The sequence below is a fragment of the Prinia subflava genome, chromosome 16, assembly GCF_021018805.1.
Source record: "Prinia subflava isolate CZ2003 ecotype Zambia chromosome 16, Cam_Psub_1.2, whole genome shotgun sequence".
Classification (NCBI taxonomy): Eukaryota; Metazoa; Chordata; class Aves; order Passeriformes; family Cisticolidae; genus Prinia; species Prinia subflava.
In genome coordinates, this window is record NC_086262.1 from 8900654 (window position 1) to 8918932 (window position 18279).

Genomic DNA, 18279 nt, shown 5'->3' on the forward strand with positions numbered 1-18279 from the left:
ACCATGTAGCAATAATGTTTCATCTCTTAATTCCTTGTTATCCCAATAATCTGTTCACAGAGTGGCTTTTGCCTCTTGGAAACCACTATCAGAGTCAATTTTTGATTTGGGGCAACTTAAAGTCATGTTAGTCTGTTCTGGGCCAGTAAAGACTGATGGTGTACTTCTGCCATGCTCACACATCTCCATGTGCCCCCTCTGTTCCTGTCCCCACCCACAGCACTGTCACTTGTGGTGACAATGACCTGCAGCAGCAGGAAAAAAAAGTTTTCTTTTTGGGGGGTAAACTTCAAAAAGTGGAGCTGACAAATGCCTGGGCTCAGTTTGCAGCCACCAGTGCTGGGGTCCTTGTCAGCCCTGGCTGCTTGTCTTCTGCAGGGATGTCACAGCAGCCAGATGTAGAATTAATTACATCTGCTTGCTTTAAATAGGGACACAGCCCTGTGTTGGTGCCCAAGGCAGTGCGTTGCCCTCTGAAAACCCTTTAAGTGTGAATGATCAGGACCTGCAAGCTCAAAACTATCTAGTTTTAGTAGTAGCTGTCCAATACATAAATTATGTCATAAATTATGGTCAAAGTGGAAAGTATTTCTCATTATGTGATATAGCTTATCATTTGGCTCTTCTCCAAGTACAGAAATTAAATATTTTTGAAACACTTTGGCTTCTCAGTGTCCTGTGTTACCACAGCAGGTCAGGGAGCTCCACGGGCAGCCTGAGTCCTTCAGTTCTCACTCTCTTGGCTGGAGACTTGTCTGTGCCCCCTTTAGATGTGTCATCCTCAAGATTTATTATCCTTTTTGGTTCCTCCCATCTCATTTACATTCATGAGTATTGGCTTCCCCTTTCTACCTTTCCGTAGTTATTTTTGCTTCCCTTTTGGGCTGTGCTGGGTCTGTAACCAGTGTGGTCAGCTTTCTCAATCATGGGCTTGTGGCTTTTCAGCCCTCAGTGACCTCAGAAGATTTCTCTGCCCAGCATTTCCTACTTTTCCAGGTCATCATGGGTCAGGAGCAGGCAGGGCATGAGTGGGCAGATGTCTGCACTGCAGAGCTGCTGCTGCTGGGGGCTCTACCCACCCCGAGACTGGGGCCAGGCTGGTGTTTGCCCTGATGAACAGCAGTTTTTTTACTTAGCTTTTAGTTAAAAGCCAGGACACACTGATGCACTGTGAGCATTAATGTGAAAACAGGGAAGGTAATAAGGCAGAGCTTCATCTCCGTGTCTGTGGCTTTGGTGCTGCCTTGAGCCTGCTGTTTATCGTGGTGTGGCGGCAGTGAGGAAGGAGGGAGGGATGGAGGAGCTCTGGGAGGATGCTGGTGCAGGGCTGCTGGATTTACCCTCGTCCCTCGTGTCCCCCCAGGCGTGCTATGGCATCCTGAAGGTGCCCATCGGGAGCTGGCTGTGTCGGACCTGCGCCCTGGGCGTGCAGCCCAAGTGTCTGCTGTGCCCCAAGAGGGGCGGAGCGCTGAAGCCCACGCGGAGCGGGACGAAATGGGTCCACGTTAGCTGTGCCTTATGGATTCCTGAAGTGAGATGTTTTCCAGCCTCCTCCTGACACGTGGGTGGGCACAGTCCTGCTTTCAGGTCTTGGCCCAGGGTGTTTGTTAACGGTGGAAATAACAAATGCAGTTTGGCTCGTCAGGCTGTGCCAGAGCCACGGTGCCAGGCAGTTATCACGCCGTGTGTTTAATTAGCAGCCAAGGGGCACCCTGTTAAGGGAGGGCAGAGAATTGGGGCACAAGGCCACAGAGGTGGGGGGCATACCTTTGAGCAAAGAAGCTAATTTCATATGCCCATCTGAGATAACACCTCAGATGAGGAATTAATGCAGAGGAAAAAACAACATAAATTTTTCCTTCTCTGTCAGATTTGTTTCTGGTTTTGGGGGTCTGGGTTTTTTTCCAAATTAAAACTGACCCTGAAGAATAAGAAATATAATCCATCCCTCATTCAGACTGACACAGACACCCTCTTGTAGATTTGTGACCCTAGGCAATATTTACAACTTGTCTTCTATCTTGTGGCCAGGTTAGCATTGGATGTCCTGAAAAAATGGAACCCATTACGAAGATCTCACATATCCCAGCAAGCAGATGGGCTTTGTCCTGCAGCCTCTGCAAGGAGTGCACTGGGACGTGCATTCAGGTATGTAACTTGGCACTGAAGGAGCTCACACCTCTGTGGTTGTACCTCTATTAGCCACTGGAGAGTCTTGACATGCTGAAGGACATGGTCTGAATGATGCTGATTTCTGTTCTGGGTAAACCTAATGACAAGAGCCTGTCAGGCATCATCAGATGTTGTTTGCAATCATTTCATGCACTGAGTGCTAGAAATCAAAATTAACTTTCTTTGCATAACACAGTGGTGTTGCTGTAGTGACACTAATTACTGGGACTGCAAATGACCTTGGTTTAGATCAGGAACCTCCAGGAGAAGGGCTTTGTGAGGCTGCCAGGAAAGTGAGATGCTCATGGGCTACATAAGGCAAGTATCTCACAACCTCAGGGGGTCAGCCTTCCAGTTGTGGGGCTAGCAGGGTGCACCAGGGTTGGATAGTCCTCACTGACCTGCTGGCTTGGAAATAAAGTGTATTACATTACCGTGTGTTACATTTCCATATTTTCTGTTTTGCCACACCTAAGCAAACCCCTGCAGATACCTGATTGCCTGCCTTCCCCACAACAGGAGAGACAGACATTCTCTTTTAGATAGAAAGCAGGAATCTCCAGGCTTTTCTATTGCAAAAGTGGGACACAGCTGCCCACACCATGATCTCTGTTCTTGGGGAGCAGAGCAGTAGCTCCCATCCAAAATGCAGCACTCTTGGTATAAGGGCATTTGGGGAGCCCTGCTGAACCCCATGATTCCCTCTCCTTCCACCTACTTGGCCAGTGTGATGTCCTGGTGATCCCAGAGAATAGCCATTAAGCTTTGAAAAATGGAGAGAAATTTAGAAATGTGTCCCAATTCCAAGTGATCAGCCCGGGTACCTCAGCAGGAGCTGCTCAGTGGAGGTCAGTGTTTGCAGCAGTGACTATGGACCAGGAGCTGCTGGCTGGTGGCAGAAGGACAGCAGGGATAGGAGCTCTGCAGGCTCTGCTGTGTTTGTGCTGTCATCTTGGGTTTAATACTTTAAAGGCAGCTATTTAAAAGTAATCCCCATAGTTTGAAATGAAATCTCACAATACTTCTTTAAATCTGTCGCATTGACTCGTTTTTTTGATGGCTCTGGGTGCTTATTCACCCTGCCAGATGGAGATACTGTGTCAGAATGGCAACTGCTTTCAAAGAACAGAGGGGCAGGGAAGGAAGCAAACAGGCTTGGCAGCATCAAAAAGAATTCAGTGTCTCTCAGGCTTCATCCTCTTAGTGCCATCATGACATGGGAGCTGTGAGATCCCAGGGACTGAATGGATTTGCATTTAAGGTGACCTGAGATGATACAGGAGCCTTGCTGCCTCATGTGCTGGCAGCTCATGGTTTGTAAGTCTTCATGAGATTGCCACTGGAGCATTTGCTGAGGCCACCCTGCCATGTGCAGGATGGTTTTGCTTCAAGGAAAAGGGGGAGAAGTGAAAAAAAAGCAGCCAGTGCCTTTATTTAAGGATTTATGGGGTAAATTAACACCCATAGGTAAACAAATACGCTTACTCATCCATGGTACAGAGCTCTGTTTTGAAAGCTTATGTTTATGGAGCATATTTTATGGAGCATATTTTATGGAGCATATTTTATGGAGTGCATTTTTGCTAGTGCCTGTTTATACAGGTGTTTATACCCTTGTCAGAATTTTGGGTTTGTGACCCAGCTCTGAAAGGAGGATGTTGTTTTCTGTAAAATCTGGATGTTTGTTCCTGGCAGCAGCAGTCAGGTGCTGCAGGTGGGCAGGTCTGCAGAAGGAAGGAAGTTGCTTCCAGGAGGGGATTTTCCACGTGGCCAAGAGGGTTTTATGAAGACAGAATCTGGGAGGCAGGCTGGAGGAGTAGGAGAGTGTCATCCCAGCAGGGCATGTCAGAGACAGCACTGCAGCTTGAGAAAACACCCACCTCAGCCACATTTGCAGAGACAAACACGAGAAGTCTTTGTAGGGACCTCTGTGTGTGGAGGTGGTTTTGCCCATCCAAATTTGACCATCAAAAGGGAAAGAAACTCAGAGAAGCCTGAGGAAAGGCTCCCCACTGCTGTCCATGCCTTTGCCCTTGCTGCTGCACATAACTCAACCCCTTTCTAGTACAGAGCTGTGAGCCTGCTGTAACTTGGTGTGACCATAGCAGAGCCTGAACTACTGGATGCTGTGCAGGATGCAGCTCTGGAGACACCCTTTGCCTGACTCCTGTTAGGGGAAGTCATTACTTCATGGTGGTTCTTGTGGTCAGACATCAGGAGATGCCAGAGAGCTCAGAATGCAGGAGGAATTTTCTTGTTTGCATTTCTGAGATGGAAAAGAGAGTGCCAGGAGCCGGGCTCTGGTGCAGCCTGAGTCCTGACCATGCTTTTTTGGGACTCTGCTCCCTCCTCCGTGCTTGTCAGAGCGACTGGAAGAGCTCAACGAGGCAGCACAGAATGCCAGGGCTATCTTAGTTGCTGGCAAGCTTCTCCAAAGGGCACAATCTTCTGCTGTCATCATCTTCCAGCTTCCTTTTTGTTGTCACTTTTAGGAGAAAAAGCCCTTGGAAATGTCCTCCATCACTCCCCCATTCATCATCACTTCTCTGCCCACTGCCACCCACTCCTGTTAAGCAAGCAGTGCCACTGGTCCTCATCCATTGGGATAACTGGTGGTTCCCAAAGCTGTCTTCTGCCTGAAAGGCAGCATGTGGCATCAGGGATAAGAGCAGAGTGTGTTTCCCGTGCTGCCCCAGTCCCGTCCATCCTCTGCCTCGCTTCCTCCGAGGAGTCTGTGAGGCTGAAATTGCCTTTTTCAGCTGAGAAGCTCTACCAGGCTCCAGACCATCTGTGGTCACGAAAAATCACATGGTAGTTTTGAAGGATGCAGCAGTGTTGTGTCTGATGGCTTGGCCGGTGTTCAGCACCGGTAATTAATTTTTCCTTCCTGAGCTCCCCTTGCAGGTCTGGTGGAGGAGCCGCTTCCTTCCCCTCAGCCCCAAACTGCAGCAGAGCACTGCTGCAAGCTGCTAAACTTCTGTCTGAATGTCCTTGGCAGCTAAAATCATCTCTCTGTTTCTTCCCAGTAGGAATAATTTTAGGACTGATTAGGAGCCCACGTTAAATCTCTGGGGCAGTTTTTACCCTCTCTCTCACACATTTTGTTTGGGAATGGATTTGCCTGGATAAGCAAAGTGTGCTGAAATCCTTGAATGAAAGGTGCTGTAAGATAATGAAGCACAATCGATAATGAAGCGGGGATTGCTCCAGTCTTTTCAGCCTTGTTTATTCTGTGTGGCAGAGCTCTCCCTCCTGCCACAAGTGGCTTCATTCCAGCACCATTCCGGGATGGATCAATATGTTTTTATTGTTCGTTTATCCAGGGTCCCTCAGTGGCTGTGGCCGACCAGGTATCTTTCTTTGTCGCCCTGTCAGCTGAGCTGCCTAATTATTTTCTGTTTGCATTTTGGGCACAGCTTCTGACAAGTGCTGCTTGCCATCTGTTGGAGTAGAGAGATCCAGGATGAGTGTCACTGGATTTGTTTTATTCCTAAGGTGGAGTGGTGGTCATTCCTGTTAGCAAGACACTGTCCTGGCAGAAGACATGGGCGTGTTGTTAGTGCTGTTTTTAGCACTGATGGCAGAAACAGAAGGGAAGGGACAGCACTGCGTGTGCTTTCAAAGCCAGCGTGTGATATAGTGACTGCCCTGAGTAAATCTGGAAGCTGCAAGTCAGGCTGGGCTCCCTCTGTCCCTCCTTCATTGCCAAAAATAAATACTTGAGAAGGGAGCTGGTGCTTCAGTTGTGTGTGTGGCTGTGACAGGGCTTGTCCCAGGGGATGGCCTGGGTGGCAGGGCTGGCACCCTCTGCCTGCTGTGCTGGTGAGTGCCCTGGACTGGCACAGGGAGCATCAGTGGGTCCCTCACAGTGCCAGGCTCCAAGTGAGTGCCAGCAGCATAGCAGAAGGAGTTGAGTTTTGCAAGTTACCAGATATTTTTGTGAGCAATTTCAGACTGAAATTACGACCAAATGACCATTTCTAAACAGGATGAACACAGTGTTGGAGTTCATAATCCACTTGCTTGTGGTGCCTGCTGGAGTTAGTGCCCAGCATTGCTGCCCAGAGCCATGCTGGTAAACCAGAGCTGCATCCAGCTCTTCCCACTGCTCTCTGAGGCTTTGGAGCAGGGCCTGGAGAGCTCTGGAAGTGAAGGATTTGGACAATGCTTTCCTATGCTTTTTTTGGTCCTGGCAGCTTCTTGAGCACCAGCAGACTCATAGAAAAAGTCAAAGGAAAATATCTAAAAGCGGCAACGTCAAAAGTTTGCCCCCAGGTGCCTGGGCAGAATTCAGGGCTGATGGATGGGATGATGATAAAAAGATGTAACTGCTATTCCTCAGCTACTATCGGAATATATTTTTCTTTTTGAGAATTAAGGTGCAGCAGAGCCCCAGGAAAACTAAAGGGTTTGCCATCAGCATTCAGGCAATTTCACATTCCTCCACCTGGTCCTTCAGGCCACAAGTGCATCTTCATCCCCCACAAGAAAAATTCTTCTATTAAGCCAAAGTAGTGCCTACAGTAATAGTCCACTTAAAATGTCTCATTATTGCAATTTAACTGTTCATTAGCAGCTGGAATAGACTAATGTCTTATGGGTTATGGTTGAAATAATTACCTGACACTCCAAGCCATTAAAAACAGTTAATGAGTGGAGGGGGAGAAGGTGCTGACGTGGACACGGGCACAGCACTGGGAGTTCCTCTGTGGGACACCAGGCTGAGATTTGTGGCCTGTGGGATCCAAAGTAACTTAACCCTGAGGTAAGTTAGGAAAATCATTACAAAATTGATCTGATGCAAGTTTGACAACATTGTAGCCACTGTACATGTTCTAAAGCATTCATTTTGTGATGTGTTGCTCCAGCTGAATTTTTCTTTCTTTTTGAATGGAGCGAGTTAGAGGCTGTGTAATTTCCTGAGGAGGAAGGCATTTAGGGCATTGGCTGCTTCTTTGGTCCTGTTTTCACTCCTAAACCTTGCCATGTTCTGTATGCTTCCAGTAAAAATGGCTTACTGGCTTTAAATGTGGTAACAAAGAGGGAGTAGCTTGAGGGTGAAATACAGGTGAGCATTTCTCCATCAGGAGAAATCCAGTGACAGTCTTGGAGCATCCCAGTGGTGTGTGCTGTTGTTTGGCTTTTGACATGTCTTGTTGGAAGAACCATTGGAAGCTTCTGATTGCGGTAGGTGAGAGATGAGCAGGGCCCATTACAGAGGTGGATTAAAGGTGGTCAGGTGGGAAGATTCCACCTCTTGAACCCTGGGGTTCTTCTTCTTGTGTTTGTGGTGTTGGGCCCTTGGGTCTCTGCGACTGGGGCAGTACAGGCGCTCCTCCATCAGGAATTCCTGCCGTGGAGCATCCATCACTTGGTGGCAGGTGTCACCCTGATGGTGTCCCTGGGTTTGTGGCATTTCCTTGTTGCCTGTGGGGTTGGTGAGTGTCCCCTCAGCAGGGGTGGCTTGCCCTGAGCCCTGTCCTTGTCCCGCAGTGCTCCATGCCCGCCTGTGTCACCGCATTCCACGTCACCTGCGCCTTCGACCACAACCTCGACATGCGGACTATCCTTGCAGACAACGACGAAGTGAAGTTCAAGTCCTTCTGCCTTGAGCACAGCACCGGGGCCACCAAGCTGCCCGAGGAGGCACGGACAGAGCCTGACCAAGCCCAGCTGGACTTGGAGAAGGTCACGCTGCGGAAGCAGAAGCTCCAGCAGCTGGAGGAGGACTTCTATGAGCTCGTGAAGCCTTCAGAGGTGGCAGAGAACCTTGACTTAAGTGAATCACTGGTGGATTTTGTCTACCAGTACTGGAAGCTGAAGAGGAAAGCAAACTCCAACAAACCTCTGCTGACACCAAAAACGGATGAAGTGGACAACTTGGCTCAGCAGGAGCAGGATGTTCTCTACCGACGCTTAAAGCTCTTCATGCACCTCAGGCAAGACCTGGAGAGGGTGAGTACAGCTCCTCCTTCAGTGGTGTACTGTATCAGGGCTGCTGGCACCCACAGACAGCACAAGCCCTGTTCCCCCTGACTCACTTTGACTCCCCTGACAGTTTTGTTCTTTCATCTTCATTCAGAAACACAGCAGTGCTCGATGTGTGTACATGATCACTGCCAAAACACTGACATTGATGGAATAAGTTAATGTTGGTCTCAGCCAGGGGTTCAAAAGAACAAATGTCTGCAGGGAGAGGTGCCTTGGCAGGGCTGGGTGGATGAGAGGCAGATGATGCTGCAGCTTATGTCCACTGTGCCCAAACAGTTTCAAACCACAGAATTATCCTGTGTTGCCCCTCAGATGCTTTGCAGCAGCAAGGCTTGGGAGAACACATCATTATTTACTTACATTAAACATCAAAGATGAGTGAAAGGCAGAGTGAGAGCAGGGCCAGTGGGACTGGGCATCCCCTGCCCTGCTGCAACCAAAAGTGGGTCAGCTCCTCAGGGAGCTGCTGGTGGAGGCAGAGCCAGGCCAGAGGATGCAGACAGAGGATGAGGGCAGAGGATGCAGGCATTTGCAGCTCCCAGTGATGCAGGACATCCTTGAATCCTCCCAACCACAGCAGAGGAAGCAGCAGCCTCCACAGCAGCTTTTTGGGTGAGAGGAGCATTGGTGGAGCAGCAGTGCCTAAGTGGTGCCAGAGCTCCCTGGGCTGGGCTTGCTGCCACACCGTGCAGCTGCCTGTGGATTTGGCTGTCATGGCTGCACGGAGGGCAGGAGCAGGGATGGGGCAGAGGCTGGAGAGGAGGAGCAATGGTAAAGGTAAGAAGCAGCGAGAGAAAGAAGCACAGGAGAAGAATAAGCACACAGAAGCTGGGGTGAGATGGCACAGAGGGGACAGGTGCAGTAATGCTGTTGCTGGGGAGGCACATGGGTGTAGCACACTGCAGCAGTGGGACAGGGATGCTGAGCTTGGCTTTGCATGCACAGCCCAAGCTCCTCCTCCTCCTTTGCTTAAGACCCAAGGCCTGCCTGGTCTCCTCTCTCCCGTTTCTGCCAGAGGGGTGAATCCATTGCCCTTGCCCAGGTCCCTGTTAGTCCACCCACTCATGGTGCAAAAGCCATGGAAGGACTTAGGGAGTCTCTAGGAGCAACGAAGAAGGAAAGCAGAAAACAGCATTGCACTGACCTGGTGGATGTGGTGCTGTGGTTCCCTGAGCAGGGGCTGAGGGTGCTGTAGGTGATGTGCTGTTCCCTGGGAGGAGAGGGTGCAGGTGGGGATGCTGCCCCTGCACCCTCTCTCCAAGCTGCTGTGGGTCTGTGGCATAACTGAACCTTTGGGGAGAAAGGCAGTGTGGGTGGGCTCTGTGTTCATGTCCAAGTGGGGGCTCAGCTTTGGACCAGCCTGCCCTGGTCCTGTGCTGCACCCATGTCCTATGTGGATCTTGGAGCCCGAGAGCCTTATGTGTAAAAATAGTTGGGTTTGAACCTACTGGTCTCTTTTCTGTGATCCTGTGGGCCTTCACCCCTGTAGTCATCATTGCCATCCCTCTGCCAGTCTGACCCCCTTTGTTCCTGCCTTTGCTTACCACATTTCCATCTCTGTGTTGGGCTGATGCCACCATTAGTGGGTCTCCAGCAACAGGCTGCATCTGCCTGATCCAGGGTGACAAGTTCAACTCACTTTTTCCCCTCATCTGCTCTATATTATAAATCTAAACCAGGCTGCTTTGCCTCCTGCTGCTTGTTCCCAACTTGGCTTTTCCAGCTGCACTGAACCACTGTCCATCCCTGGGTACCACACTTTGCTCACGGCAGCTTCTCTTTGATTTCTTTGTGTCAAAACTACGTGTTTTACCAGATTTCTCATTTTCCAGAGTTGCCTTCAGGCTTTTTGGGGTGTGCCCATCAGCATTCAGCCTCTGCTTAGCAGCTCCCTGCCAGGTTTCACTGCCTGGCCCTGGAAGAGCTGTTTGTTTGTTCTGCTTCCAAGAATGGAACAATAAACACCAGCCAGATCAAAGTCCAGTGCTCAGATGGGTAATAGGGGTTTAAATCCAATTGTGGGCAGAGCATCCCAGGTATCTGATCCTGCACCTGGCAGGTCACAGCCACCCTGTTTCACTTGCAAATAGTGAGGAATCACATCAAATTGGGACCAGAGATGAGCAGCCTGGAAGGCTCTGAAGGTTTTCAGAGAGTGTCCACAGGACATTTTAGCAGTTTCAGCAATTAATCTGGCAGAAGTGACTTTGAGGCTGATAATGGCATAGGGATCCAGGAGTTGGGCAGGCAGAAGCAGAGAGCAGATGACATGGCAACAGCCAGAGTGATGGTGGTTCCCTCTGTCATTTCTTAATCCCTGACATTTCTGCACTTCACAGTGTCAGCAAATTAAAGCTATTACCTGGTATTACCTGGGAGTCCTAATGCAGTCCCCCCCTCCACTTTATTTTTGGCCTTTTTTAACCCTCTTTGCCTTTTTAAAAAAGCTTTTTCCAAAGACTGGGTGTTTAAGTTAGCTTTAACAAAAAGCTGTGGTTTCCAGGCTTTCACACCAGCATCTAAACTTGGCTTGGGGAAGCAGTACTGGGTAGTGTTGAGCTGTGTGTGGGTAAATACCAGCAGTCTCTAAGCAAAGCTAAAGTAATGTTTTCTTCCAGGAATATCAAATCATAGAGAAGAGATGCGGCCAGACTCTTGGAGATTCAGTTTGCCAGAAGCAGTTGTTTTCTTCATAAAGAAATAGTTTGATGTTTTCTTCAATCCAGAAAAGAAAGAAAAAAAGAGAACATAGTAAATTACGCTATATAACTCCCCGCCTTGTATTTATAGCTAGGGGATTCAGCAATAACAACAACAACAAAAGAGCAGCTTTTTCTCCTTTTTTTCTAAACATTCCCAAATTGTCCTCAAGTGAGACAGTATTAGGGGTTGGCTGCAGTTGTCCTGCTGCCCTCAAGCCTTTGGTGGTTGATACAAGGTAAGCGTGGGACCGTGTCCTGGCTTGCTCTGTCATTGTGAGAGGCACAAAGGCTCCTGCCACACTGGGACAGTGCCCCAAGCCTGGAAGTATTCTCTGCAGAGAAGGGTGTGAGCATGAGGAGGGGGAGGGATTGAAGACATCAGGGTCACACATGAGTGTGGACATACCCATGTGCATGTTCCTTTATTCAGGCCACCTCCTCCTTACCTTATTACAGGCAGCTTTGCTCTTTCAGAGCATCAGAAAGCTGAGTAAATGCTGTCAAATCCTGTTAGCTGCCATTAGCATTTTCTGCTCTGCAGCTGAAAGCTTCTGCTTGCTCCAAAAGCCTTGATGTCCACTGTGGCAGCAGTGCCAGAGCCTGGCTCTGCAGCCACCCTTCGTGGGGCTGGCAAAAGCATGGCACTGAAACTCATCAAGTGCCAGTTGCCAGGAGTTATCAGCAATAGCTCTGTCATCTTGTGCTACTGGGGGTGTTTATCAGCAACAGGGTTTAGCTGCTGCTGCTGCACTGGCTCATGTGAGCAGTTATATTTTGTGCTTTGATGTTTGTGTTTAGAGCTTCACATAATCATAAAATGGGTTGTGTTGGGTTGAGTTGGAAGGGACCTTAAAAGATCATGTTCTTCCAACCCCACTGCCATGGTTAATGAAAGTTCTTGAACTGGACAAAATGCACCAGTGATTTGCAGGTAGATGTGGAGCAAGTGTGAATAACCATATGGAGGGGCCAGACTAGAGGTAGGGAGCTGCTCCAGCTGCTGACCTGGGTCAGCATCACCAGGGTATTTTGCTGTATTTTCTATGCTTTTTCCTGGTATCTGCTTTAGGGCAATTCTGTGAGGCTCTGACATCCCCAACCCAGCTCAGCCCTTTCCTGCACTGGCTGTGGGAAGAGGGTTTATCCCTCCCTGCAAAAGGTGCAGTTTGTGGATGAGAACTGGTGCATTGACTCAGGGCACCAAGCTGCTTCAGCCAGTGAAGAATTCAGCATTTTTTTATGCAGGTGGCCATGTCAGGTGTGAACAGGACACGTGCATGATGCAGCTGCTGGGCCAAGGACTCAGCAGGATGCTCAGATGGTTGGTGCTGGACCTTTGCATGTCCTTGTTATAATGCTGCTTCTACAGGATCTTCCTTTCCCAGACTTCAGTGCCCATGCTGGAGAAGCCAGCCAGCCTTCCTTGCCCACCGTGGGGTCCTGGCAGTTGGAGCCAGGACAGAGATGTTCAGGCTTGGAATTACTCACTGCATGGTTTTTCCCATATGTATCACACAGTTTGGATCAAGAGCCCTCACTGCTATCCCTGGCTCACCCAAAGGGCTGTGGTAGGCGTGCAGCACAGATAGTGAGGTGAAAAGGATGGAATCCCAGGGAGTGGAGATTTCCCTGGGCAGCAGGAGCAGCAACACAACTTCAGGGGACCTGCTTTGACCCTGCCTAAACCAGACACTGTTTCTTGTGTTTCTGTAGGTTAGAAATCTCTGTTACATGGTGACCAGACGGGAGAAAATGAAACACACCATTTGTAAACTGCAGGAGCAGATCTTCCATCTCCAGATGAAGCTTATTGAGAAAGATCTTTACCCAGGTCAGTACCACAGAGCTCGTTCTCACAGACGCTGTCCCCACTGAAGCCAAGCTGTGTGCCCCAGCTCCCCTCACCAGGGAAGCCAGAGCTGCCCCCTTCCCCTGATATGTTATTTTGGCACAGTTCATATATTGACTCAGAAACGCTCAATGAAGCCAGACTCTGGGTGACTGGAGTGCTGGAACTATTTGTTTTCACAGATCCCTCTTGATCCTCCCCTTCCCAGAAATCAGTCAGAAGGACTAAGCATTTGTTTAGATGGGGATGCTAAGACAGTATTTGGTGACTTTTGTGAGCTGGGACTGCTTGGGAGGGGATGGCACATCCTGGGCACGGGGCTGCTCTGCAGCTGGCTCCCTGGCACATGATGGGAGCCCTGCCTCAGGCTCTTTGCAGATGCCTTTGAGCATTCTGAAAGAATCAAGGGTTAAGCTGTTGCTCCAGGAGACCAGCTCCTTTAGCTGTGGTCAGCTGCAGCTCCCTGCTTCACATACCCATTAGTGGAGATCATGCTGCTGACTGCAAAACCTCTGCCAACTTTTATTAAGGAGCTGAAATAAAGCTGGTTTCCTTTTGTCCTACTTTTTTTTTCCTTTCGCACAAGCAGAGCAGGAGCCCACAGCTCCTGCTCCCTCCTTCTTCTCCTCCTTTGCCTCTGGTGGCAGGGCAGAGCAGACCCCGTGGCTGCAGAAGAGTTTTTCCAGCAGCAGCATCTGGTGCTTTGGCAGCTGCTTCCGACGGTTGTTGTGTTTGTGGCTTTGGAGTTGTGTTTGAAACCATCACATGGTTGGGGTTTCTTCAGGAACTGTCTGGGCTGAGCTTTCCTTGACAAAAGTCTCCTTTGACTGAAGTTTTGGAGGCTGAGGAATGTGTGTGTTGAGGTGCCTGTGACTCCGGCCCATGCAAATTCCTCTTGATAGGCAAAGCCAGGCAGCAGTGGGGCACAGGAGTGGCTGGGGCCCCGGGGTGTGCTCTGGGGTGATGTGGGTGCTGTCAGTCCCAGTCCTGTCACACTCTGTGTTGCTCTGCACATCCTTACAGGGCCAGAGGTACAGCTCACCCACCTGAACACACACAAATGGTGTTCCCACCAGCTGGAGACCCCACACTGCACATCCATTCCCTGGCACCCAGGGTATTATGGACATGTTATTCCTGAGCTGCACCCCCACCACTGCCCCAGGCAGCAGCGTCCCTGCCAGGGGCACCACCTGCCATGTGCTGTCACTGCCAGCTTCTGTGGATTTTGGAGGCATCACAGGGGACTTCAGGATGCTCTTCAGTTCACCTGGGCAAACCCAGCCCAGTGTTTGCAGCTCTCAGAAGGAGATGGGCACAGTCTAGTTTGCCAGGATGAGTTTTTAAGCTCACTTCTCTTGCAGTCAAGGTGTTAGATAGCTGGAAATGCTCTTGGGGACCTGTGTTCCCCAAAATGCCTTGGGGTACATGTCCAACCCTCTCTCTGATGCAGCAGTGGAATGGGAGCTGGATTCCTCCCAGGTAGAGCTGGTATAGGTGAGCTGGGAGCCTCACCAGTGGGGTGCAGATGGCAGCCAGTGTTGGGGAGCTGTGTTGGGGCTCTGCTGATGTTGTTTTGCGGTTGTCTGCACTGCCCAGTGCTGGTGCTGTGCAATTGCCCTTCCCAAAAATGTTATGGGTGTACTTGAGAAAAGCACAGCCACTCTTGCCCTGATGTTTGTTCTGCCTGAAGGTGAGTGATCAGAGACAAACGCACAGTGGGAGGGTGGCTTGGGTGGGGATCAGTGTGCAGGGATCACTTCAGACCTTGTCATGCAGATGCTCTCTCCTGCCCTACCTGGCTGGTGTTTGCACCTTCCGTCTCCTCTCTGAACCGACCGAGCTGAGCTGCCTGTCTCTCCTGGGATGGATTTTCTGGTTGAGCCTGAGCAGGGACTGACTGCTTCCTCTGGGACCCAGCTCCTTTGAGTCCCTGCTGCCAGGAAAACGGCCCAGCTCCAAGAATTTGGTCCTGGGATCTCCAGGTGGTTTGGGCATCTGGGTCCTTCCCATACCAGGGGGACATTAGGGACCCGAGTGCCTTTTGACATCAGTCTATAGAGTGTCCTGAGCTCAGGAGAAGTTCTCTTGCCAAGTGACCACACCAGGAGCTGCAGATACTCAGCATCCAGTGGAACTAAAGCTTTGGATAACTCACTGCTGCCTTTTCCAGCATTACAAAGCACGTACTGGTTTAGAAGTGGGGGATGGTTCTGTTAGCATCCTCCCCCACAATTCCTGACCAGGATGTTCTCCCTACCTGGAGTTCCTAGGAGAAAGGAAGGGAAGAACGCTCCATTATTTCACCAGGATGAGGCCAGTTTTTAACTGCTGTTACAGTAGCCATCAACCAAGATCTGTTGGGGTTGTTCCAAAGATGGTTTTGGCACAAAGGTTTTTTTGGACTGGCTCCCAAACAAAACTCAGAACAGGAGGGGTTTATTTTTCCTGCTGTCAAATGATCATTTAAGCAGGAGATTCTTAATAAAATCAGTGAAAACTGCCTGTGTAAAATGAACCCTCGTCTCTTCCCTGTATTTTTCTTGCACAGAGTGGAAAGTAAACACTGTCTGGCTTTGAAACACGGCTACTATTTTGACAGGTTCCTCTTCAAAAAGTGCTGCTCGGGTTTCTCTTTAGCCCTGTTGTGCTGTCTAAACAAAGTTAGATTTTGATTTTGTAAGCGAAGTGAAAAATGTCTCTGCCTTCCTCCCATTACTTGGCAGAATGTAGCAAATACCAAATTTGCTTTTGTATTTCTTTTTTTTCTGTAAGTCCTTAGGTCAGGAGGGGTTCCTGGCTGGCAACTCCAGGACTGTAAATCCTCTGTTAATTCAGACTTGGGCAGGTGCAATGTAAATTCCCTCCCCTGCTCACCCAGTACATTTCCACTGCTGCTGCAGGGGGAGAGCTGAGGTTACTCCCTCTGACCCGTCCACCCCATGGCCTCTCTGCTGAGGATTTGCTGCTGGCTGACACAATAAACTGATTTCTTCCTTAAGATCATTGTTTAGCCTATGGGCCAGACTCTGAAAAACTGCTTGTCTTACCTCCATTTCCATGAGCCACCCACATTGTGGTTTAAGGGCAATATCCTTCCCTCTCTGAAAATTAATAGTTGTTTTAGCATAGACTTCTGGGGTAGAATGGCCTAACTGAATAAGTAAAAACTGTTGGAAGTATTTTACTTGGCAATACAAGTTATACTTTTATATGGTATTTGTCCTGTCTACCCAAGAGGAATAAATCCAGGAGAAGTTCAGAGCCATTTAGGAAATGCTAATTTTCAGCTGAATGTCTGCATAGCTAAAAGTTAGATCCTACCTTTCCATAGGCAATCCTGGTCACCTTTCCTACTTCATGTACCTATATCACTTTGGGGTTTTTCACTCTTGCACAGTTCTGCCAAAAGGTCAAATCAAGGTTGGAATTAAAACTGCTGGTACCTTTGCTCTGTCAGTCTGGCTGAATCCCTTCCTGGAGATGCTCTTCTTGGTGATGGGTGACACAGTGCCCAGTTTGTAGATCACCATGGCTCCTGCAGAGTGTCTGAGCAGGATTTGGGGTCACTCCCTAGTGGGTCCTCACCCCAAAGTCCTGGTCCAGGTCTGTGGCTGTAGAGTCTCCAGCAAGTCACCTTCCTTCAGTGGGGCTGCTCCTGTGGCCACTCCTCTCCAAGGCTAAAATATCCTTTTTTTATAACCTACAGGATCCAGATTTTCTTAACATGTAGAGACCTTAGCCTACAGCTGGCCAAAGAATGGCCCTTGTTCTCCCTTTGGCTTGGAGTTGTTTGCAGGTCTGCTCCAGGTCCCACTGCCGGGGTGTGCCCTAGGGGAACTTGCTCACCGCAGCATCCCTGATGCCTCATCTCACACGGAGTTTTCCTTTTTTTCTAAAAAATGCCAGAACAAACTGGGAAGAAGACAAAGGGTAAGAAAAGTGACCCAAGAAGGAAAGGAAGAGATGGTAGAAAAAGTAGTCCTGAGAAGACAGAGAAAAGGAAATCGGTCAACGAAACTGTTTTGGGACAACTGGGTAAGTCTGATTTTATGGTGCAGAGTTGACCTGTGATTCTGGAGGCTCCCTGTTTTGGGGAGCAGGGTTAAGAGTCTCAGCTCCTGATCCCTCCTGCACCTAACAGGGTGGAGTTACACCTTCCACTCTCCTTTGTGAGAGTCAGCCTGAATCATCCAGGTCCTACGAGAGAGACTGGGTCAGAAGCATGCTCAGTGGCAGGGCAGGTGATTTAAAATTCCCCCCTGTAGCTCCAGGATTGGGAGAATGTGTTACAAAACCTGTGATGGGCTGCTGGAGCGGGATTTCACTTTCAGGTGATAAAATCAGACTTACCCACCCCATGGCAGGGCTGCTCCCCTGTGCTTTCTTTGCTGTGCAGCCCTGGTGAGTACAGCACTGTGAGGTTTCATGTACTGTCCGTGGCATATTTGGCCATGCTGGTTGTGCCAGTGATGCAGGAACATCCAGGAGTCAGGCACAAAGCACATCCATCTCTTGAATTTGCTCAAGGGGAGAGGAGCCTGGCCCCACAGATGCTTCAACCACCTCCATTTTGTCCTCATCAGCTACAGCAGCAGGCAGGACTGGGGGAAGAAAAAGAATCAGAACAAAAAGGTCGTTTTGGACAAGGTCCTTGACAACTGCATATGGTTTTTACATGGAATTGGGTTGTTGCTTGACTTCCTCTGGTGCTGCCACCTCCACCAGCAAAGGCAGAAGGTGATGAGTTCATGTGTGCCTAGCTGTCCCAGGGAACAGGGGACTACTGGTCCTGTGAGGCTCTCAAGCAGTCTGGAGATGCTGTAAAACCCTGCAGGAGGTACAGAGTGTTTCTGTGGGAGGTCTGGCGGTCTGGACCACCCTGCCTTGCTCTGCTTTGCACATTGCTCACCTGACTGTGATGCATTGTAGTCATCTCAGAGCTTTTAAGACCTTTGGAAGTGGTGCTTTTGCACTCATTCTGTCTCTGCTCCATTCTTTGCTAAAGAAGTTTTGGATTTACTGGGGCAAATTTCAGCAAACAAGGGAGGCTGGAGAATCTCTCAGGAAACCTGCATGGCTGTGAGCTTGGGAAACCAGGCAGCTTGACCCAAAGCTTCACCAAGGTCTTGTAACCTGAATTTTGTGAAGGGTTTGAAGCATCCCTTGGAGCTGCTGTTGTCAGAGATGGGCTGGGAAAGGTGAACTGGGCAGTGCCCTTGCCCACAAAACTTGGGCTTTTCGGTGTTTGGGTACCATGCAGTACCCTAAGTTCATCCTTGCTCCTGCTTCGCCTTCCCTGCCTTGGGCTGGTGTTAGGGTGGGGTGTCTTCTTCTCCAAAAGGGCCGTGGTGAGTTGCAGGAGGTGCAGGGTCACAGCCTGTGTTGCTGCTCACAGGTGATGTAAAGCTGTCACTGCTACCAGCAAACGTTGTGGGCGTGAGTCACCCTGCCCAGGCCACTGAGAGTGCAGTTCTCTCTCTCTCTGTTGCTAGACTGACTGTTTCAAAGGAAAGCTCTTCCTGAAATCCAAAGTCAAACCTCATTTTTCCTCCATCCGTAAAA

General features: G+C 49.6%; 1 protein-coding gene across 4 annotated transcripts in view; it reads left to right on the top strand.

Moving 5' to 3' along the window:
* Positions 1-18279, top strand: part of JADE2 (jade family PHD finger 2) — a 72931-nt gene that overhangs the window by 49370 nt on the left and 5282 nt on the right. For 3 of the 4 annotated variants that reach the window (XM_063413101.1, XM_063413100.1, XM_063413102.1), the window contains 5 exons: positions 1364-1531; positions 2032-2148; positions 7666-8127; positions 12579-12696; positions 16624-16752. In XM_063413101.1, coding sequence (XP_063269171.1) covers positions 1364-1531; positions 2032-2148; positions 7666-8127; positions 12579-12696; positions 16624-16752 — 994 coding nt within the window. The remainder of the gene's footprint in view (positions 1-1363; positions 1532-2031; positions 2149-7665; positions 8128-12578; positions 12697-16623; positions 16753-18279) is intronic. The other variant, XM_063413103.1, reaches the window with a different exon arrangement.